At 48.2% G+C, this 22,131-nt stretch overlaps 1 protein-coding gene across 5 annotated transcripts; it reads left to right on the top strand.

The window, feature by feature from the left end:
• The first annotated feature begins 2,253 nt into the window (after positions 1-2,253).
• PHC1 (polyhomeotic homolog 1) lies at positions 2,254-22,073 on the top strand. 5 transcript variants are annotated; one of them, XM_071762033.1, is made up of 15 exons: positions 2,255-2,518; positions 6,813-6,969; positions 7,713-7,826; positions 9,161-9,238; positions 9,992-10,141; positions 11,132-11,287; positions 12,404-12,902; positions 13,218-13,981; positions 16,100-16,247; positions 16,348-16,556; positions 17,166-17,280; positions 17,861-17,969; positions 18,610-18,760; positions 19,360-19,591; positions 19,923-22,073. In XM_071762033.1, the coding sequence occupies exons 2-15, from the start codon at positions 6,856-6,858 to the stop codon at positions 20,075-20,077; spliced, it is 2,994 nt and encodes a 997-aa protein (XP_071618134.1). In that variant the 5' UTR covers positions 2,255-2,518; positions 6,813-6,855; the 3' UTR covers positions 20,078-22,073. The 5 variants fall into 5 exon arrangements, with proteins under 5 accessions (XP_071618160.1, XP_071618134.1, XP_071618141.1 ...); XM_071762040.1 differs by having other exon boundaries at positions 2,255-2,952; XM_071762048.1 differs by lacking the exon at positions 2,255-2,518 and adding an exon at positions 2,979-3,223.
• The last annotated feature ends 58 nt before the right edge of the window (positions 22,074-22,131 follow it).

Below are 22,131 nucleotides of genomic sequence, written 5' to 3'. Positions count from 1 at the left end.
TGTGAAGGATGGGCCACTCAGTGGATTAAGAACTGGCTTGATGGCTGCACCCACAGAGTGGCTGTCAACGGGTCCATGTCCACGGGGAGGCCAGTGACAAGTGGAGTCCCTCAAGGATCAGCATTTGTTCTGTTTAACATCTTTGTTGGTGACATGGAGGGTGGCATTGAGTGCACCCTCAGCGAGTTCCCTGATGACCCCAAGCTGTGTGTGCAGCTGACACACTGGAGAGAAGGGATGGCATCCAAAGGGACCTTGACAGGCTGGAGAGGTGGGACCATGCCAACCTCATGAAGTTCAACAAGACCAAGTGCAGGGTCCTGCATCTGGGTCAGGGCAATCCCAAGCACTGATACAGGCTGGGCAGTGACTGGATTGAGAACAGCCCTGAGGAAAAGGACTTGGGTGGTGGATGAGAAGTTCAACATGAGCCATCAGTGAACACTTGCAGCCCAGAAAGCCAAACGGATCCTGGGCTGCACCAAGAGAAGTGTGGCCTGCAGGTTGAGGGAGGTGATTCTCCTTCTCTGCTCTCATGAGCCCCCACCTGGAGTGCTGTGTCCAGTTCTGGAGCCCCTATTACAGGAGGGACATGGATGTGCTGGAGTGTGTCCAGAGAAGAGCCACAAAGATGATCAGAGGGCTGGAGCAGCTCTCCTATGAAGACAGACTGGTAGAGTTGGGGTGATTCAGTTTGGAGAGGAAAAGGCTTTGAGGAGACCTTATTGTAGCCTTCCAGTATCTGAAGGGGGCTACAAGAAAGCTGGTGAGGGACTTTTTAGGATGTCAGATAGTGGTAGGACTAGGGGGAATGGATTCAAACTGGAGGAGAGTAGATTTAGATTGGAAGTTAGGAAGAAGTTCTTCCCCATGAGGGTGGTGAGACACTGGCACAGGTTGCCCAGAGAGGTGGTGGAAGCCCCAACCCTGGAAGTTTTTAAGGCCAGGCTGGACAGGGCTCTGAGCAACCTGATCTAGTGGGAGGTGTCCCTGCCCCTGGCAGGGGGGTTGGAACTCTCCTGCAGTGTTTTGCTGCTTTCTAGACAACAATTGCTACTCTGTGATTCTGAATCAACAGGACCACATGTCCTGTGAATCACCTGCATTACTGAGCCAGGTTCAACAGGACGCTCAGAAGTGTCATTTGCAGGAGCATTTCTGATGCTCATGGCCTCAGCTGTGATTTGAGCTCCTGCACCTTCTATATGCAGCTGCAGTACAATTAATTTTGCTTTTTCCTTGGTGCATGAGCCACCATCCTTAAAGGAAACTCACCAGTTCTCATCAAGACGAGCCACTTGTCCAACCTAATAGCACATTTCCCATGTTCTTGGAAACAGCCACGCTGACTAGAACACTACTGTTACAAATGAAGTTCACCCTCATTGACCATTCTTGCCCTAAGCCAGGCAACTGACAGATGAAATGATGTTCCTCCTGAGTAATCAAGGGAAGAATGACACCAGTGCCTGCACAGTGCAGCTTCTCTTCTTAAAGTTGCCAGCAACTTTAAGCTGGCACTGGGCCTTCTTTACCCTATTAATGCAGGTTTCTACTGTGCACCTCTACATGTGCTCGATATGGCTTGGTCTGCCCGGGAAACTTATTACAGCAGTGTCCTGTCTGTCCATCAAAGCTTGTTCCAGGCACCAAGGCAAATATTATACAACCCACACAAAACTGCTTAAACACGCTCAACCAGCCTCCACAAGGACCGAGGGCCAAGTGCGTGCCAGTACAGCACACTCCGGATGGTCTCACGGCCAGGCTGCCACGGCCATCAACAACCTGAATACATCGTTCCCCTTAAACCCACGACCGCAGTGCCGAGCCCCCCTCCCCGGCAAGGCCCAGGCCGGCGGGCGAGCGGGGCGGGACGCGGCGGCCCCGGCCCCGGCCCCGGCCCCAGCCCCAGCCATGGCCATTCCCGCCAGGCCCCGGCTGCCGTCACCAGGGCAACGGCAAGCGGCGCCGGGGGATGAGGATCACGTGCCCGGAAGCGCCTCGAGGGAGGAAGTGACGGAGGGGCGGGGAGCCCCAGAGGCCCAGATTTTTAAAAAAATAAATATTAAAAAAAAACCCAAAATCAAACAAAAAAACCCAAACAAACAGGGGGAAAAAAAGGGTGGGGAGGGGGAGAGGGGCGGAACCATCCAGGAGCGCGGCGCCCTCGCGTGGTCCCCTCTCCGCTCGGCAGTGCCGGGGCCCCCCGGGGCCGCCCCGCGAGGCTACGGCCGGGCCCGGGCCCGCCGGGAGCCTTCCCGAGGTAACGCCTCCGGCCCCGCCCTCCCTCAGCACCGGGCCCCCCGGGCGCCGCCCCGCCCCGCCGCTCCCGGCCGGGGCTCGGCCTGGCTGCCCGCGCTCGGGGGGCGTGTCAGGCGGCGGCGGTCCGGGGGCTCCGGTAACGCCGGCAGCGCGGGTCCCTCGGGCGGGTCGCGGGGAGCTCCCGGCGGGGCGGGCTTTGGCGCCGCCTCCGCTGCTGCGGGAGCGGAGCGGGGCAGTGCCGCGGCGGCTGCAGGTGAGGCCGGGCCCGGGGCGCGGGCGGCCGCGGCGGGGAGAGTTCCCTGTGGCCGGGGCGGGCTGGAAGTTGACAGCGGCGGCGGAGCAGCCATTGTCTGCCCGACCCGGCCCGGCCCCGGGAGCAACGGCCAGGAACAACTCCCCTCTCGCAGCCCCGCTCCCGCCTCCCGGGCAGCCGCCGCTCCCACCGCCAGTGGCCGGGCGTGAAACACGCGCCTTTCTTTGCCTCCCCGCGGCGGGCATCCTGCGGCGGATCCCCGCCTCCCGCCGCGGCGGAGCCGCTGCACGGTACAGAAGTGCTGCGGGCAGAGGGGCAGGGCGCACACGGGCTCCCGCACTGTCTCTCTCAGCTTAACTTTGCTGCCGGAGTTGCCGCCGGCCCCCCACGCCCCTCCAGCCCCGTTCCCGGGCGCCAGCGTCCCCGCCGGCCGGGTGAGGAGGAGGGCGGCGAGGGAAGGCGGGCGGCGGGGCGGGAACCGGGTGTTGCGGGGGTGTCCTGCGGTGCCGGAGAGTCCCGGGAGAGCATCCCGGAGCGGAGTGTCCCGGCAGCTTCACGGCTCTGCTTGGGGAGCTTAGAGGCTGGCCTGGAGGGAGCTGCAGTCGCAGGGTCTGCTGCGGTCCTGCTTGCCGATTTTTCACCGTAAAACCTGTGCACGTTTTTTGCCGAGTTTCTCGAGGATGGAACGACAAAACGAGTTAGGAGGTTAGAAAATGTGCTGCGGTCAGCAGCCACGTACCTGGGGGGAATGGACGGGGTGAGTGAGTAGAACTTTTCTACCTCCTGCTTGGTGTTCAGGGGCTGCAGGAGGTGTTTGCCCTGACCCTTCTGCTCTTGGTGCTCGAGAAAGGTGAGGAACTTGCAGACGGGGCACCTGTGGTGGTTTTGGTGTGTGCTGAGATCAGCAGTGCGGGTTGTGCTCTCGATGGGCCTGTGTTTCCATGCTTGTGCTGCTCTGTGAGCTAGTTTTCCTCCTCCTTCCTTTTTGCTGTGCTGTTATTCCTGCCATGGTGTTAACATGCCTTTTATTCCTCTGTGCCTGCCTTTTGGGGTGCGACTGTATGTTAGGCTTAATCCAATTTAGCTTTTGTTCAAATGTTAATTTTCCAGCAAGGACCATATTGTTACCCTGGGTTAGTTTTGTGTGGGTTTGTTTTTTGTTGTTTCTTTTAAAACTTGGGATCTACTGATTACATTTGCAAGGTGAGCTGGTTAACTCGGTCTTTCCAAAAACTTACTTTTGATGGGTTATCCATCTCATGGAGCAGCCAGCTCAGTCAGGAGATCTGACAGCCTAGTAAGATCACTAGACTTCTTAAGAGGATAGTGCTGGAAAATAGGCTTGAAGGAGGGGAGAGGGTGAAGAATGTGTGCGGTTTTGTGTGGAAATCGCCTGTGTTTGGATCAGATTAGACTACATCCTTAGGTGAACTTGCCTGGGGGAAGGCTGTGCCTTTTCACCTTTGTATTTGGAAAGGGTTTTGCCGAATGCTATGCGTGACTTAAAATTCTTACCACTCTTCTGCACAGAGAAAGTATGTTTCTCTGTTCCTGTCCCCAAAAAGCCTTTTGCCCAAACAGAGACCTGAAGTTATTGATGCCTCCTAAAGGTAGGATTCTGTTTATACTAGGGCCTGATTTTAAGAAGGTTCCAGCAATACTGCTGTTTACCGAGGAAACAGCACAAACTCAGAAGCCAGGTTTCTCCTTGTGGTGCAGCTTTTAGGGGCAAGAATGTGCTGCCCCCAGTGAAGGTGAATCTTAGTTACCTTCTTCTCTCTCACAATGGCACTTGTAGTATCACAAGCAACCTAATTCAGTGTACTAGTCTGGCAGAAAATTATGTTTAAGCTTTTTGCAAAGTTAACAAATTGATCTAATGAGAATCAGAAGCAAGGTCACTTCTGGAAGGAACCTGCCCAGGGAGGCTGAGGTTGGGCGAGAGAATAGAAATTGTTTCCTAATGGTAGCTGAACTTCTAGAACTTGGTATATTGTATGTAGCTTTACTGTGACTTGCATTTTGGTCCTGTTTGAAGTACTTAATTTATCGGCCATGGTTTATTTCTTTCAGAAAGTCTGTATTCTCTCCCTTCTCAATTTATTTCTTTCCAGGCTTCATTTACTTTTTGTGATGCTGTCCCCTGAGGAAGATCTTTAGGACAATTGTCTTCTCCAGAGCTTTTATGTTCTTGATAGGCATTTTGACCTGTTGTTTCTGTCTGTAATAGAGCTGAGCCTGAAAACAGCTGTGGCCAGATAGGATTGTAGAATGGTTTTGGTTGGAAGGAACCTTAAAGATTCTAATTCCCCCTACAAGGGCAGGGATACCTCCTGCTAGACCAGGTTGCTCAAAGCCCCATTTGATCAGGTGTTGAACACTTCCAGGGGTGGGGCATCCACAGCTTCTCTGGGCAACCTGTTCCAGCATCTCACCACCCTCACAGTGAGAAATTCCTTCCTATAATCTAAATCTACTCTCTTCCAGCTTAAAGCCATTCTCCCTCATCTTGTCACTTCATGGCCTTGTAAAAAGCCCCTCCCAGAGCCCCTTTAGGTACTGGGAGGCTTCTCTAAGGTTTCTCCAGAGCCTTCTCTTCTCCAGGCTGAACAGCCCCAACCCTCAGCCTGTCTTCACAGGAGAAGTGCTGCAGCCCTTTGATCATCTTTGTGGCCCTTCCCTGGGCTCACTCCAGCAGCTCCATGTCCTTCTTATGTTGGGCCTACGGCTGCAGAACAGGGCACAGCACTCCAGGTGGGGTCTCAGGAGAGCAGAGTAGAGGGGGAGAATCACCTCAAGGGTCAGCTGAAGAGAAGATGATGGCTTCAGGGCAGAATTACTGACAGCCACTGCTGAAGCAGCCCAGGAAGCTGGTGTTGGATTGTTATCAGGGAGATGCCTGGGCAGGACCTGAGGGCACAGATAAAGATGCATAGGGAAGCCAGGGCTGGAGCAGCAGCTTGCTGTTTGCCAGTTATAGAATTGGGCAGATTTTGAGGAGCAGGTTCAGAGAGGCAGTTCCCAGATTTAGGCAGCCATCCTTTGCAGTGCTAATGCTGCTGCCCTACTTTAAAAAGTTGTCTGCTTGAGATTATCGTTACACTTCCTTTTCTGCTGCACTGGTTTTTTTTGTTTGTGCACAGAAGTTGTCTTTGGTGAAGAAGAAGCTGTCTTTGGTGAAGGCTTTGAAGCTCGAAATCTCTGGACTTGGAAAGGTCTAGATACAAGGGCTGTGCCTGTGCTGTGGGATTCTGGAAACCTAGGGGTCTTCTGTAGGGTTCTCTCAGGTAGGTTGCATGTGAGCTAGTTGGTGTGTTGGAAACAGGCTGTCAGTCACTAAGACTATTGGAAGGTTTTTTTTTTTTTTCTTTTTTCAATCTTACATTGGATGATAGTCTTCTTAAAAGACATTTTTTTGGTGGAATTCTGTTGAATAAATCTAATCACTTCAGTGCTTTTCCATTTCTGACTCTAACTTCTTGTACCTGTGTAGCCAATGTTTCTTGCTTCTGGAAACTCTCATTCCAATATGTTTCTCTTTGCTAAGCACTCTATTCAGTCTTGCTTCTCTTCCTCTTGGCTGATGAAAACCTTCTCCAGTCCCTTTCCTCAGTCCTGTGGTTGATTGCAGTTTTATCTTTCCAATGCTGGAAGATGCCTCATGACCTCTTTAGCAGCTTTCCCCTCACAGGAATTGCCAGTGAACCTTTCATCCACTCTTCTTGAAAGCAACTCGCCACCACACATCCCAGCTTCTTCCAGTCAAGGTCTTGAGGATAAACCAGAAAAACGAGGGGACTGAACTGATGTATCTGCAGTCTTGACAGTGGAGTTGTGATATAGTTACACCTTCTGTAGGACTGCAGGGAGAAGGGATCAGAAATTGCCAAAGTGCAGGGGGAGACAGGGAGCACAGTGTAGTTTGCCTCAGTTCACTAGCTTTGAAGGAGAAGTGATTAGGTCTGTAACCAAATGTATGTTGGAATGAGCTGCATCTGCTCCTTCACTCTGCTGCCTTTTTAAGAGTTCAGGATGCTGTAGCTTCCAACTGTAGCACAGCAATAAAAACCAGAATGCATGCATTGCATTTCTGTCTGTGGTGATAAAAGATTAAATCCATGAGTATAATTTCTGGGTGTTTTCAGAACCTCAGCATCATTGGTCCCCTGTGAAATAGGAAAGCTGTGCAAGGAGCCTGGTATGGGGATACTCCAGAAAAAAAGCTGAGTAATGCAGTGAAATACAGTTTGGTTCTTTCTCTAGCCTGACTTAGTTTCCAATTCTCTTGATGTAGATCTGGAGTCCGTTTCAGCCTGAGCTCCTGGGATCCTGTCACCATGGAGACCGAAAGTGAGCAGAACTCCAGCTCCACCAGTGGGAGCTCCAGTTCTGGAGGAAGCACCCGTCCTCAAATATCTCAAATGTCTCTCTATGAGCGACAGGCTGTACAGGTGAGACGTGGTTATGTACCAGCATGGGGTGTGCATCAATGGAAGGTGGGGATGAGCACCTTTGTGTTCCTCTGAGCTGCTGGGTGCTGAGGTGGGGGCATGCTTGAAGGACCGTTGTGTTTTCAGATTCAGAAATTCTTTTTTAGGCTTGATTTTCAGTTCCTGTAGCCTGATACTCTGCTTCATGTTTTATAGGTTAATCCTCCAGTGGCCAGTGTCTTAGATTTATTCCTTGCTGTGATCCAATAGATTGCTGTTCTAAATCAAGCCATTCAATGTATCATCCCAGTTTTTCTATGTAGTGTATATCCTCCGTATACATGCTACGTTGGACCACTTGTCTGCCTGCAAAAGTGTGCATGTTTCCAAATTCCTGGAGGTTATTACAGTATTGCAAGGGTGCTTCCTGATATCCTAGACTACACCTGTGATTCAGTCTGCTACCAAATTCGAAGTTGTACTATGTGTTTTGATGTGCTAATCCTGTGACTTGGGTTTGTGGGGTCTAGGGGTGGTCTCATTGGGGTGGCTGTTTTTTATTTCTTCATTTAAAAAGAGACTGGATGTGGCACTCAGTGCCATGGTCTAGATTCTATGCAACCGCACCGGTGGGTCAAGGGTTGGACTTGATGATCTCTGAGGTCCCTTCCAACCCGGCTAATTCTATGATTCTATGATTTTTCTCTCTAGTTGCATTTCAGAGGCACACTATTACTGACAGTTGAGTTTTCCTCTTTCTCTAGGCCCTGCAGGCACTCCAGAGGCAGCCCAATGCAGCCCAGTACTTTCATCAGTTCATGCTCCAGCAGCAGCTTAGCAGTGCTCAGCTCCACCACAGCCTGGCTGCTGTCCAGCAGGTGAGTTGCCAAGGGGCAGAAGGAGAGGAATTGGATCATTCTCTGAGGAAGAGCCAGAGTTTCTCTCATTATTCAGTGACGTGTGCTGAGGTCATCCTGATGCATCGACGCAAAATGAGTCCCTAAACACGTTGCTTAAAGCTAATGCAAACAGCTGGTAAACTGCAAGCCTAATGCAAAGATTCATTTGTTTTTCTGGTACAGATCAGGGAAAGATGAAGTTTGGCATCCCCATGAGGAAACGTATACTTTGTAGGCTTATGACTAACCCTCACACCTTCTTTTAATGAAAGATGGGTGGTTAAATCAGCAGTGGATGCTGTAGTATTTAAAAACTGTTATAAAGTGGACCATGGATTGTTACTTCTCTGAGAATAAACATGGTCTTGTGTGTATGAAATTTCAGGCAGTATCCTCTGAATTTTCTATCTTGAAACTTAGTAGCCCATGTTTTCTTTACCGGTTGCTAGCCAGAGGGATCTGGTATAGATCTTGTCCGGGAGGGTGTTTCTTTAATTAAGATAGTGTTTATAGAAATCAAGATATTTTATGATGCGTAATTGTGGAGTGTGTTTTTTTCTTTAGCAGTTTTGTTTATCTACCAGAATTTATCATCAGCAGAAGGTGGATTATGTGTGAAGTGATTACAGTACTGTCTGTGTAACAGTATCGGTAGCTGTTGTCCTTGGCTGTTAGGCCAGGATTTAATTGTTCTCAAAATCCTTACCTGTAGTTTTGTAGCCTAAAGGGAATAGAATCTTGTCACCAGTTTTACACAATTCTTAGTTATAAAACTAGCTAGGCTCATACAATGGCATTCCCAATGGATGATAGAGGGGAAATAAAACATCAAACCATATTTATGTTCCTCCGTGCACTGGTTGTGCACCTGAAATCTGTTACTTGGAATGCTATCATTGCAATGCTACTGACCTGCCTAACTAGACCAGCAAATTGCTAATATTGCAGGTAATGCCTGGGTGTTAGCAGCAGATCACATCTTCAGGATGAAAGGGTTGCAGTTTGTAGTGTGGGGTAAGAGCAGGGTATGTACCCATCTGTGGAAGGACTGGATGTCACGCACTGTGAGGGGCTGTTATCCACTGCCTTGGGTAGTGTATAGGACTGAACTGTCTGGGAAGGGGATGTGCCTTGCTGAGGTGCTGCACCTGGTTTGTAGGGCACAACAGAGAGTTGTGTGGCTAGATTGTGCTCCTGTTCTCAGGAATGGGAAAAGATGATGATGGGACTTGGTGTTCTGACAAAGCTAAATATCCGGGTGGGATCAAAAAGTTTGTTCCAGGTACTCATTACTCTGTCAATCTCTCTTTTAGGCTACAATTGCAGCCAGTAGACAGGCCAGCTCCCCCAACACCAGCACCCCACAACAGACCACCACCACCCAGGCCTCTGTAAGTAACTGCTCCCTCACACCCAGGTCAAAAGTCTTCCTACCACCTCCTGCCTTGTTATTTCTCCTCTTTGTCTTTTAGGAAGGCAGTCAGACAGGGAAACAGCTTCTAAGAATGCTAGGAATCCACAAAATGCAGGCACCTTTGAGGATTTGGGGTGCTGTAATTTTTGTCGGGGTTTCAAGGAGACCAGTGACGGTTTCTGAGTGGGAGTGGCCTTTAGCTGGGGAGATAGACATTCATCTCTCTTCACTGAGGGAATACGGTGTCATGGATTAGAAAAGGATCAGGACTGCTAAGAAGGAAGAGTCATGAGCAGCTTGACAGGGAATGCTCTTTTTTTTGTCCAGCAGAGTAGTAGTTTGTTGAATGAGAGGACATCTGGTTTTCTAGGGAGTATCGATTTGTTCAGAGAGTAGTAGAACTGGTATGGTAGAGTTCGCTTTATGAGTTTTTTTCCCTCTGCTTGGGAGCGTTGAGAAAATGATGTGTTTCTTTTGGATCTCTTAGTGCAGTTGTGTGATAGCACAATACTCACTCAGGCTCAGCATACAGCTGAGATTAGGATCCAGGGCTTTGGCTGGTTTAGATTGTGTAGCGTCTAAGACAAACCGTCTTAAGACAAGAAATTTTTTTCGTTTTGACCTCCTGTGGGATGCAGGAAAAAACTGTAGAATGTCTGTTCTGTTTGTGCCCCAATGACTTTGCCTCCATCTGTTCATAATTGTTTTGGGGCTTTTTCTATGTTTTAAGATCAACCTAGCCACCACATCAGCTGCTCAGCTGATCAGTCGGTCACAGAGTGTGAGTTCCCCCAGCGCTACAACCCTGACGCAGTCTGTGCTTCTTGGAAATACCACCTCACCACCTCTCAATCAGTCACAGGCCCAAATGTATCTCCGGGTAAGAGCTGTTTACACAAAATGTGCCCTGACCATGAACCCCATTCCTAGCCACTTCAGTATTTCATTGTTTGGGATGATCAAACACTTTTGGAATCACTCGAGGTTTAAGAATGATGCACTATATTTTAAATTCAGATGGGGAAGCTCTTGTCCCTGAAACCACAAATTTAACTCTGATCTCACCTTTTGAGCACAAATGAGCTTTGAATTCTGTGCTTCAGGTGTGATTGTTGAGAAGCATGTTTGTGTCTGCTCTGCATAGATGTTAAAGGTCCCATGGCACTTCTTACTAGAAGTAAGAATTTCACATGTAGAAGTACTTCACATGTAAATGTGAAACAATGTCCTAGACTTGAATATAGCTCAGAGAAGTAAAGCTACTCTGTTGATTCAATGCTGGAACAGATACACGGTAAATTACTCTCTTCTACCTCTGCTGAGCTCAGGGATGTACATCAGAATTCAGGCAAGTCTAGAAACATGAATCAACATGAACAAATATGTCATCCTTTTAATCACTTTGAAGTGCTGGTAAATAGAAAAGATTAGGCTTGAATATATAGTCAGTCTGGGGTTTCATTACCTGGTTGAAAAATATTTTCTGTGTCTCATTTGACTTTAGATACAGATTGTAATCTTCTTTTCAAGCACCCCTGGTCTTGGATGTATGTTTTTTATCACTGTTTCTCAATCTGTCCCAGATACACATCTGAAAATTCAGTGATGCCCCAGTCTTTTAGCCAGCATTCAGCAGACTGTGGGAGTTGGCCGAGGCCCGTGTTTGATAGAAGAGTGTTTCCATAGGAAACTGTTCCCAGTTTCCTGTTCCTGAGGGTTACGCTCAGTGCAGGGAGGGTTGGGGGTTTTGCAATGTGAGACATTGCAGCCCAGTGTTGCTTTGTAATCTGTTTGCTTGTGGTTCGCTCTCTTTCTTTCTGTCTTCCCCTCCTTTTCTTCCATTCCACATCACCTGACCCTCCCTCAACAGCCACAGCTGGGGAACCTGCTGCAGGTAAACCGGACCTTGGGCCGCAATGTGCCTCTTGCCTCCCAACTCATCCTGATGCCCAACGGGGCTGTGGCTGCTGTCCAGCAGGAGGTACCACCCACTCAGTCTCCTGGGGTCCATGCAGACACAGACCAGGTCAGTGACACCCTCTCTCAAAATCCTCTCATTCCCCTGCTTTCCATCTCCCCACGCTGTGGTCTTTGTCTCCACCCATCCCTGTATAGCAGATTAGCTCTATTTTATTCCCAACCTGTGCCCTTGTGCAGGCAGAAGATTTTGTTCTCTCTTTCCACCTTTTTTACGTGTTTGCTTTTTGCCTCTGGAGATGGGATGTGTTTCTGCTTAAAATTTCTGAGGTGAGTCACAGGCTGGATCAATCACATCTTCAGAGTTTCTCGCTTGTCCTTCTGTGACAAGAATTGCTGAAGTTCTGTGTCCAATTTTCAGTCACTCTGCAGTGAAGAGTCTTTGCCTGTGGTAGTATTCCTTCACCCAATTGTTTTGTTGATGTAAAGATTCCAAAGATCAAACAGGCCACAAGGTCTTAGCTCCTGCATTTATCCCTAAGCAACTCTTCAGATCAGACAGCTGCAATGGCTTCCCTTGTTCTGTCCTAGTGATTCTTGGCATTTCCAGTTACTACATATTTTTCTTTTCTGAAGCATTTGCTTTGAATGAAAGTCAGCCGTGATGAAACTTGAAGTTAACACTGTATTTGGAGGAAAAGGATGAGTAAATACAGAGGATGGCACTACCAAAACGCAGGGGAACATGTGAAATCAGAAAAGCTGCAGGCCAGGAGTAGATCTGTGGGCCTGCTGAGTGAAAAGCTCTGCACATGGAGGATGAGGCAGGTGGCAAAAAAATTGAGAAGGAATGACTGGTCTTTAAAGGAGGTTTTAAGTGCTTTTAAAACCATGCTAAACTGGGTCCTAGCAGTGCAATGGCACAGCAGGCATGTCTGGAAGTTGTCCTGTGCCTCAGAGTGTCCTCACGTGCTGTTTAGAAAGTGCCACGAGATCTTTAACTTCCATCAGAGATGGGGCAGGAGGGGGTTCAGGATAACATGTTTCCTGGGGAGGGCCATGCCAGAGCTTTGCCCTGCAGTGTTAGCCAGCTCCCCATGAGAGACTCGAGGCATCAACTTAGCCTACATCCCAGTGGAATTTGTTGCTTGTGCATTCTGTGCCAAACTTCCAGCGAGTAACGGATGTAAAGCAAACTGATTTTGTTTCGTGTCTGTGTTTCTAGGTGCAGAACCTGGCTGTGAGGAGCCAGCAGACCTCGGCCACCAATGCCCAGCTCCAAGGCTCTGCTCAGAAGGCATCTCTGCCAGGCAGCTCCCAGGCTTCAGGCTTGCCACAGCCCACCAGCACGGGTCAGACCTTGTCGGTGGCTCAGACCTCCTCTGGCAGTGCAGGCCAGTCCCTCAACTTGAGCCAGGGGGCAGCAGGCAGCAATAGTGTCTCTGGAGGTGTGGTGGCAAGTGGTGGGAGCCAGACCTCAACGGGATTGAGCCAGACCTCATCTGCAGGTGCTGCTGGCAGTTGCCAAAGGAAAGGCACAGGAGTGGTTCAGCCTTTACCCATAGCAGCTGCTCAGGCCGTGACTGTCAGCCAGGGAAGCCAGACAGAGACAGATAATGTAGCCACAAAGAAGGGTGAAACAGACAGCAGCGGGCAGCAAACGGTGGGCATGAACCTGACCAGGACTGCTACACCTGCACCCAGCCAGACATTGATCAGCTCAGGTACGTGCAGACCTTTTCCTTCTCTATGATCCCACTGGGCTTTCACAAGAGTGCCATTGAAAGCCCAGCTGTGAGAGGTTTCCCAACGTGTCTCCCAGACTCCTGGAGGCTTTTCTCTAGGGGTTATCCCTCTTTATTAGCAAGAGAAGTTAATTTAGTCTCTCATGTCCTCTGCTAGTAATCTGTCAGTCATTAGGGAACTTAATGACTCAAACCTGTGCAGTGACTGCCTGTCTTTTTGTTGTTGTTGTTGTTGTTGTTCCCAGTTGCAGTGTTTCTGACTTTTGTGCTCTTCTCTTTTTCCACCCTGTGTAGCCACGTACACCCAGATCCAGCCACACTCCCTGATCCAGCAGCAGCAGCAGATCCACTTGCAGAAGCAGGTGGTTATCCAGCAGCAGATTGCCATTCATCACCAGCAACAGTTCCAGCACCGCCAGTCCCAGCTCCTCCACACAGCCACCCATCTTCAGCTGGCTCAACAGCAACAACAGCAGCAAGCACCAACTCTGACCCAACAGCAGCATCAGGCCCAGCCTTCACAGCAGCAGGCTCCACCTCAAAACCAGCAGCAGGCTCAGACCATCGTGGTGCAACCTATGCTGCAGTCCCAGCCGCAGCCTGTGCAGCTCCAGGACAGTCATTGTCAGTCAGCAACCAAGTCTCCGGTTCCAATTCAGTCAAAATCTCTTGTCACCTCCATCAAACCACCTCAGCTTGGACCTACCAAAATGTCAGCATCACAGCAGCCTCCACCACACATCCCAGTGCAGGTGGTAGGTACTCGGCAGCAGGGCTCAGGCCAAGCCCAAGCACTGGGTTTGGCTCAGATTGCTGCAGCGGTGCCAACATCCCGGGGAATGCCAGCTGTGGTCCAGCCTGTTTCCCAAGCCCATGCTGCTTCTCCATCATCAGCAGCAGCAGCAGCTCCAGCATCCTCACAGGAAGCTCCTCCTCTCAACACAGGGGTGAATTTGGCACAAGTTCAAGGCACAGCCCACATGGTGAAGAGCCCAGCCTCCTCTCCAGTTGTGGCTCAGATGCCAGCAGCATTCTACATGCAGTCTGTCCAGTTGCCAGTAAGTGATAACATTGAGAAGAGTAGCATATGGATTCTCTTTGTTCATTCCTAGGACACCAATCACAGTCCAGGCCCAGGTCAGTGGGATGGGAAAGCAGTTTGGGTAAAGGGATAGGGAGACTTTTTCCTCTCAAAAAAACTAATACAGTCCAACCCTTAGAGTTAGTGACTACAAGCATTTCTCTTCTATGTTGTCATTCAAAGGCTTGTATGAAGTAAAATAGGTGATGCTCAGACCCTGCCCTTGTGGGGTAGATGTCCACATCACATGCTAAGTATCACATTTAACAATGTGGTGAGTTGACCTTGGCTGGCTGCTGGTGACCACTAAGCCACTCTATCACTCCCCATTCAAAACAGGAGAGGGAGAATAAAATACAGCAAAAAGCTCATGAGTGGGGATAAGGACAAGGAGATCACTTGCCAGTTACCATCACAGGCAAAACAAACTCAGCTTAGGGAAATGAATTTAATTTTTTGCCAGTTAATCGGAGTAGGATAATGAGAAGAGCAGTTCTAAAAAACACCTAACCCCTTCTTCACAGGCTTAACTTCCCTCATGACTCTTCTACTTTCTCTCTGAGTGATGCAGGAGGATGGGGAATGGGAGTTCTGGTCAGTTCATAATATTTGGTCTCTGGTGCTCCTTCCTCCTCATGCTGTTCCCTTGCTGCAGCATAGGTTTCCTCCCACGGGAGACAGTTCTCCATGAACTTCTCCAAGGTGGGTCCTTCCCACAGGCTGCAGTTCTTCATGAGCTACTTCAGCATGGTGCAGTCCTTCAGAACCATGGTGCACCTCCTACGGGGTGCAGTCCTTCGGAAAAAGACAGGTCCAGTGTAGGTCTCCCGTGGGTTCCTAAGTCCTGCCAGGAGCCTGCTCTGGCGTGGGGCTTCCCACAAAGTTACAACCTCCTTTGGAAGTGTACCTGCTCTGGTGTGGGGTCATCCATGGTAGGTGGATATCTGCTCCACTGTGGACCTCTGGTCTGCAGGACAGCCTTCCTCACCATGGTCTCCACCATGGGCTGTAGGGGGGAATCTCTGCTTCAACACCTGGAGCACCTCCTCCCTCTTCTTCACTGACCTTGGTGCCTGCAGGGCTGTTTTTCTCTCATGTTGTCACTGCTCTCTTCTGGCTATCATAGAGGTGCTACCACTGTTGTGTGTGGACCTTGGCCAGTGGTGGGTCTGGCTTGGAGGTGGCTGGAACTGGCTCTATTGGATGTGGGGGAAGCTCCTGGTGTCTTCTCACAGGATTCACCTCTGCAGCCCCCCTGCTACCAAAACCTTGCTATGCAAGCCCAATACAAACAATAATTGGCCTCTTTCTCAGGGGAGAGATGAGAGCTGAGTGGGCAATGAAGACTGAACTCCCCTCTCCTCACTAGGTGTGGATACCCCTGGATCAAAGACCCCTTGGTGTGTGGTACCAGCCATTGACTCTGGGCCTTAGAGGGAGCCCCTAGTAACAAGCTATGCAGAGAAAACCAAAGATGTCTCATGTTCTGCAGGCCTCATGATGCTGCTGTGAATTGTCCAGCTAGAGCCTGCCTAACTCCCTGGAGCAGCAGCACTTTGCCAGTTCAGATAGCCTTAGCCAGTTGCTGAGACTGTTTCTAAACTCTGGCTGCTTCTTCAGGAAGGTTTCACAGGATTTGTCTGATTTTTAAATGGGGGGACAAATCTTCTCTCATCCAGCATACATCCCCTACACTTTTGCCTCTCCTTCAGTGAAACTGATCTGATTTAGCAAAAATCCAGTTTGGAAACTGCTGGGTAACTGCCATTCCATTTCTTTCTTCTTGAAATAATCCCTAGAGGTTTACGATGTGCCTTGATATTATATCCATGTATCAATGTATGTAACATGAAATGGGATACCAGGTCCTAGTCTCAGTGATATGCTAATTAGTCTTCTGAAGTTTTGCTCCCTGATAAGCAAATGTTCTTAAGTGGAGGTATGTACTGTGAGAGAGCTAAAGGCATCTCTAGGAGAAGGAACCAGGCTGGAAATGAAGTACAGTGGAGCAAGATGCATCTTCCTTTTGCCTTCAGTCTGTCTTGTTCTTTGCTTTGGAGCTGCCTCCCTGCTTACATGTTCTTTATTCACACAGGGCAAGTCTCAGACCTTAGCAGTAAAGCGTAAGGCAGAATCAGAGGAGGAGAAAGAGGAATCACCCAATGTCACTCCAATTGTGCCTGTCAGGTCCTCTCCTGTGACAGACAGCCCCAAAAACATGGAGGAGAAGAGTGGCCTTGGAGGTGAGGTACAAAGGAGGAACTCTGCTAATGATGTGATCTTGTATTCCATTTGAAAAAAATGAAGCAAAAGCAACTGACTCTTGTTCTGTTAACTTTGCAGATAAATCTGATCCTGCTGCCATTGCAGCACCAAATACAACCTCAAGTGAAGCAACATCAGTCACTCCCACCTCTGCTCCCACCCCAAATCTGGCAATGGTGTCACGACAGATGGGAGACTCCAAACCCCCCCAAGCCATTGTCAAGCCCCAGATCCTCACACACATCATTGAAGGCTTTGTCATCCAGGAAGGAGCAGAGCCCTTTCCGGTAGGGATTATCTGCTGTAGGGGAAGGAGGTGTAGCACTCTCTTGTGAGGATGGTGGATGTCCATCTCTGGACAGGAGTTTCTTTCCTGATATTCAATCTCAGCAGGTTTAGCCTGAGACATAACATAAAAGAGGGAGTAAAGTGTCATGCATGAAACAAGGCATTAAGTGATGGCATTAAAGAGAATGGATTAGAAGGAGTAAACCAACTTGATGGGAACTGTTTTCTCCAGTAGTCCCCAAAGCAATAGTTTAGGCAGGAAAGGTTCTTCTCTCTGTTTTTTTTGGTTTTTTTTTTTTTTTTTTTAGTGAGGGAAGGATGCACTGTCTTTTGAATAAGCAGCAAGTGAAGTTAAAGCAAATAAGGGAAAATGCAGGGGCTACATGGGACTGCAGGATATTCAAGGCAGTCAGTGCTTGGTTATCTTTGAATGAATCAGCAAGCCTGTGAGTCAGGAAGGAGTAATAACTTTGTTCAGCATCCCTGCTTCCCTAGTAGGCAGAGGGACTCTTCTGAGCTGTAGTGAAGTTTGAGCAGCATATACTTGGCAGAGGTGGTGGACATAGAGAAACCTTTTCTAATGGTTCCAACACTCTCTTCCTGTCTAGGTGGGTTGTTCTCAGCTGCTAAAAGAATCTGAGAAACCGCTGCAGGGAGAGGCTCCTTCTGGCCCGAGTGAAAACCTGTCCAGCAATTCTCCAGGAGAGGACAGTGCTTCTGTTGGTGAGTTTCAGCACCAGGAGGCCTAGCTAGTGTTTCAGAAAGTTTCTGGTCTGTATTACTGATATCTGACACTTTATTATACATTACGGACTTGCCTTCCTGCTAACTCCTTGGAGGCTCGAGCTATGGACCTAGGATGTCGTTTTCTTGATTGCCTCAAGTCAATACTTGTTGTTGTTAATATGATCTAACACACCCTGTGCCAGTAGTAAGCAGGAGAATTTGAACTATACCTGCCTCTAATGGCTGAAGGCTGTGAAGGTTGTGTGGACACAGCAGAGAGTGATGGAGATTTCTCCCACAGCCTCGTAAGGTATGAGGGATATGTTATGTTTTCTTTGTTTAGTGAAAAACAGTACTGTCAGGGAGAAAGAAACTTCTCTGTTCAATATCCTGGGGTCCTAATTAGTGAAAATTCTGACTCTTTTCTCAGTGTCTTCCCCAAGCTAACTGCTAAGAAGATTCAGTAGAGAATAGTGCTTGGAATCTCTTGGCTCAGAAGAGGAGCAGTGGAATGCAGAGTCATTGTGTGTAATTTGGTTCATGTCATCAACTGGTGTGTATCTCTGTTTCTCACTAGAACTTGATAAGAAGGCAAACTTGCTCAAGTGTGAATACTGTGGGAAGTATGCTCCAGCAACCCAGTTCCGTGGCTCCAAGAGGTTTTGTTCCATGACTTGTGCTAAAAGGTAAAAGCAAGACATAATTTTCCTTTTCTCTGACTATACGTTTCTCTGGAAGTGGACATGTGCCCCTTCCTCATTGTGTACAACACTTCAGTACATCTGGTCCTTCCTCCATGGAATGCACTGTCCACAGCAGTCCTTGAGGACTCTAAATGATTTGTGAATGCTTCTAGGTCTGAAGACGTGACTTTGTGTTGTGTGTAAACAGGATTTCTGACTTAGTCAGAAAATGAAATGGGAAGGGGGAGTTCTTTTGATTCCCAAAAACCTCTCTTCAGTCAATTGCACATTTGACTGACTAAACAAATACATACTGGTAGCTGTCTGCTGCATTGGTAAAGACACAGAGGAGCACCAGGAAAAAAAGCCTGGAGAAAAGTTAGGCTATTTATTGCTACCTCCTGTTGACAGCAGAGTGCTTGTTATGGGTCTTTTTTCCCTTAGGGGAATGACTTAATTGACCCTTTAGATGCTAAGTCAAGACTCTGATGTCCAAATACTGCTTGTGTCAGAAGTCTGAACCGGTTCCTTCCAAGAGCAAGTCTTAGAAGGAGGAGGAACAGAACTTGGTGATGAAAAGGAGAAGCAGTAGGTTCAGATAGCTGCTGTTTTCTAACTGCTGCTCTGCTTCTGCTTACTTGAGGTACAATGTCAGCTGCAGCCATCAGTTTCGGATGCAGAGAAAGAAGATGAAGGAGTTCCAGGAAGCGAACTACGCGCGAGTGCGCCGGCGGGGACCGCGGCGCAGCAGCTCTGAAATCGCCCGAACGAAGATCCAGGGCAAGCGCCACAGGGTAAGGATGTAGCCCTGTCTGCCTTTGCCCAGGCAGGTCTCAGTGTAAAAATGTTACTGCTGGATGTACCCATGTTATCACAGTGTACAGGACATGCTAAGTGCATACTGACATAGGTGTTACACACGGCACAGTGAGCTGTTCTGGTTGCTCATCAACTGCAAAAAGTGGAGTCACATTTGTACTTGTTCTGGTCACTTTATGTTCAATCCCATGTTTATCTTGGAGGTCTCAGTGAGTGAAATCAGCTGACAGCCTTGGTAGAAAACAAATCAATTTTTCCCGTTTGATTAGCATTCTTCCGCATGAGTTATTTCAGTCAGATTACAGAAGAACTGAATAAGCTTCACAGCTGATGTGAGGAAGAGGAATGGACTGGCAGAGGATTAAGAGAGGGAAGATGAAGGGTGGAAAGAGTCAATTCTCCCTTTTCTGGCGTCAGGGAGCTCTTGTGTCAGCTGCCTCATGACCAACAGCCTGAGACAGTTGTCCCAGAAATTAGACTACTTCTGCTGTTCCCAGCGTCTTGTTTTGCTCCTAGGAATTGTGATTTTTTTACATAACACCTTTTTTTTTTTTTTTTTTCTTTGGGCTTGTAGGGCCAGGAGGACTCAAGTCGAGGCTCTGATAACTCCAGCTATGATGAAGCTTTGTCCCCTACATCTCCAGGACCCCTGTCAGTAAGGGCCAGTCATGGAGAGAGGGACATGGCAAACTCCAGTATTGCCCCACCTACCCCAGACCTACATGGTATCAACCCAGTCTTCCTGTCCAGCAATCCCAGTCGTTGGAGTGTGGAAGAAGTGTATGAGTTCATTGCATCACTGCAAGGTGAAATAAAGATCCTCTTCTGCCCTTCTGTGATCGAGTAGCACAGGGAAATTTCTAGGCTCTCTTTGTGGAAAGAAAGCTGTGTCCATGGTGCCTAGTGCTTTTATTTTATATGTTTCTGAATTGGAGTAGGTCATACAGATGGATGAGTTACTGTACTTTTCAAGCAGCCTGTGTCCTCAGGCAGGTTGTGAAGTTAAGTGGGGAGGGGATTTGGTTAGACTCCTACCTAGCTTTCTGTACCTGCCAGAGGTCCAGAGAGCAGGAATGAGTGGAGTGCCCAGGCTACATCTGTTTCTCAGTGGGTTTTTTTTGTTTATTTGTTTCACAGGGTGCCAGGAGATTGCTGAAGAGTTTCGGTCACAGGAAATTGATGGCCAGGCCCTTTTGCTCTTGAAGGAGGAACACCTCATGAGTGCTATGAACATCAAGCTGGGACCAGCTCTCAAGATCTGTGCCAAGATCAATGTTCTAAAAGAGACCTAACAGCTCTGAAGCCAGAGGTCTCTTTTACCCCAGGGCAGCTGCCAGCTTTGGAGCATTCTGCTGGGGTGGGAAAGAATGGGACAGTCTCCTGTGGTCTTGTATTCAAGAAGAATGAGAAGGAATTGAACTGAGTGAAACTGCCATGCACAAGCCCTTTTCTTGGTCTCTTAATGGTGCTACAAGGGGGAGGAATACTCCCACCTGGGGCCTTGAAACATCTTTCTTCTTCCTATATTTTGAATATACCTCTCCCGAATACCACATAAAGATGGGAAGAGGACCTCTTTCTGTCTTAGCAGACTTCTGAAAGGGAACTGCCTTTGCCCCTTTTTGCTTCAGCAGGTCTGCTAGATGTTGGTTTTGAATCTTGCTGTGCCAGAACTTCAGACATAGTAAGAGCTGGCCCCACACAGACATTGAGAGCAGCTGTGCTTGGGGCATTTAGGAAGGGGAACTAGCAAATTCCAAGTAACAGAGGTAGAAGAAGAATTTGAGCAAAAGGGGCTGCTGCTGTTCCAGTCTTAAGAAAAAGACCTAGGCTGTTGATGAACTAGGTTTAATAGCCATTCCAGCATGCATACCAAACTTGAAGGCCCGTGGCAATAGGAGCTGCCTTAGCTTTACTATCTCGTGTAGAGATCTGGTGAAGACAAAGTGTTGTGGCAGCTATTCACTACAGATGCTCCTCTCTGAACAAGTCAGAGGAGGATTTCTCCTGAGTACTTATGACAAGGTGATGGAAAAATCTAAGGGAGGGGGGGATGCCTTACATTAGGGAACCCTGCAGCACTAGGTTTGTCTCCTCATTGTGCTAGGGCATAATTTACAGATCCAAAGCAGTCTCCAGAAGCACCAAGGCTCTTCATAAAATGTGCTGGGGTTTTGGTTTTGACAATTTTTTTTTTGTTCTTATATCATTTTGTATTATTTTTGTGTCTTGTCTTAATTATCCTCAGGAGAGCTTATGGGACAAAATTTAAGCTGGCAGGATTGTATTGCTTGCCTCAGGCTCTTTTTGTTTGTTGGTGTAAAACAAGTGTTTCTCAATTAAAAAAACAAACAAACAAAAAACACCCTTCAACAATTAATCTGTTAATGCTACTTCTCCTTTCTAAGGTGTAGAATTATGTTATAGGCTGTGTCCTTCCCTTTCAGCCTCTCCACATTTGCGTTTGTTTCATTAAGGACCAAATGTGGTATTCTGAATTATTGTAACCCAATTGCCGAAGGTGAAAACCTGGGCAGAGTTCTTCCAGAAGCACCTCTGCTACAAAACAAAAACAGGCTATAAAACCTGAAAAAATTCCACAAAGTATGAAGAGTTAAATGCTCCTAGACTCAAATACCTGAAAGCAAGATGATTTTATAAACCATGTGTCTCAGATTTTCTGTTTTCAGAACTTCCATGTGAATATTTGGGTGAAATTTAAGACTGTTCTGTATGGAAAGTACCTACTGTTGCTGGAAAGCTATAGTGGCATGGGAAGAGGCCTAATGGGATAGGTAGGAAAACATTAGCAATCTTTGGTATGGGTTTTTTATTCACCTATGTTAGAAAAAAAGAAAGTGCTTAGAACATGGATAAAATTGTGGCAGCATCTTCCTAATATTACTGTTGAATCTCACTTCAATGACATCTTTGGTCCAGTAAAAGAAGGCTTCTGAGGCTTCTTGAATGAAAATAAGCTTCCCAAGGGATGCTGTCCACGGTTGCACCCCAATAACAGTATTTGCTCTGGTGTAATTTGGGGGCAGGGAAGGGGGAGGTTCAGACCTTGGCAGCTGAGGAAAGCTGCCCTCCAACCATTTTATCCACAGCAGGTTGGGTGTGATAAAACTCCTGTTTAGTTTGAGCCTTGGCAATGTAGGCAAGCAGCTACCCCACCTACATTACGGGCTCCTTCTGAGGAACGAATTTTATTTCAGTCAAATGGCAAGGCTTTATTTCTTCATTTCATGTTCAATGTTCTTAATAAAAAAATGCTTGTTCAGGCTTTGCAGGTCTGGCTGCTTTTTAACCCTCCTCCCCAACCTGAACATTAACCTAATGTTTG

Source organism: Heliangelus exortis, chromosome 1 (genome assembly GCF_036169615.1).
Source record: "Heliangelus exortis chromosome 1, bHelExo1.hap1, whole genome shotgun sequence".
NCBI classification, from domain to species: domain Eukaryota; kingdom Metazoa; phylum Chordata; class Aves; order Apodiformes; family Trochilidae; genus Heliangelus; species Heliangelus exortis.
Note: the sequence above shows the minus strand (reverse complement) of the source record. Positions and strands in the feature narration are given on the sequence as shown.

Excerpts from the sequence above, each read along its gene's own strand:
- PHC1 (XM_071762033.1), top strand. The coding sequence starts at position 6,856 with ATGGAGACCGAAAGTGAGCAGAACTCCAGCTCCACCAGTGGGAGCTCC. Across the intron at positions 11,288-12,403 it reads TCCATGCAGACACAGACCAG|GTGCAGAACCTGGCTGTGAG; the intron begins GTCAGTGACACC and ends CTGTGTTTCTAG. Across the intron at positions 19,592-19,922 it reads GTTCATTGCATCACTGCAAG|GGTGCCAGGAGATTGCTGAA; the intron begins GTGAAATAAAGA and ends TTTGTTTCACAG.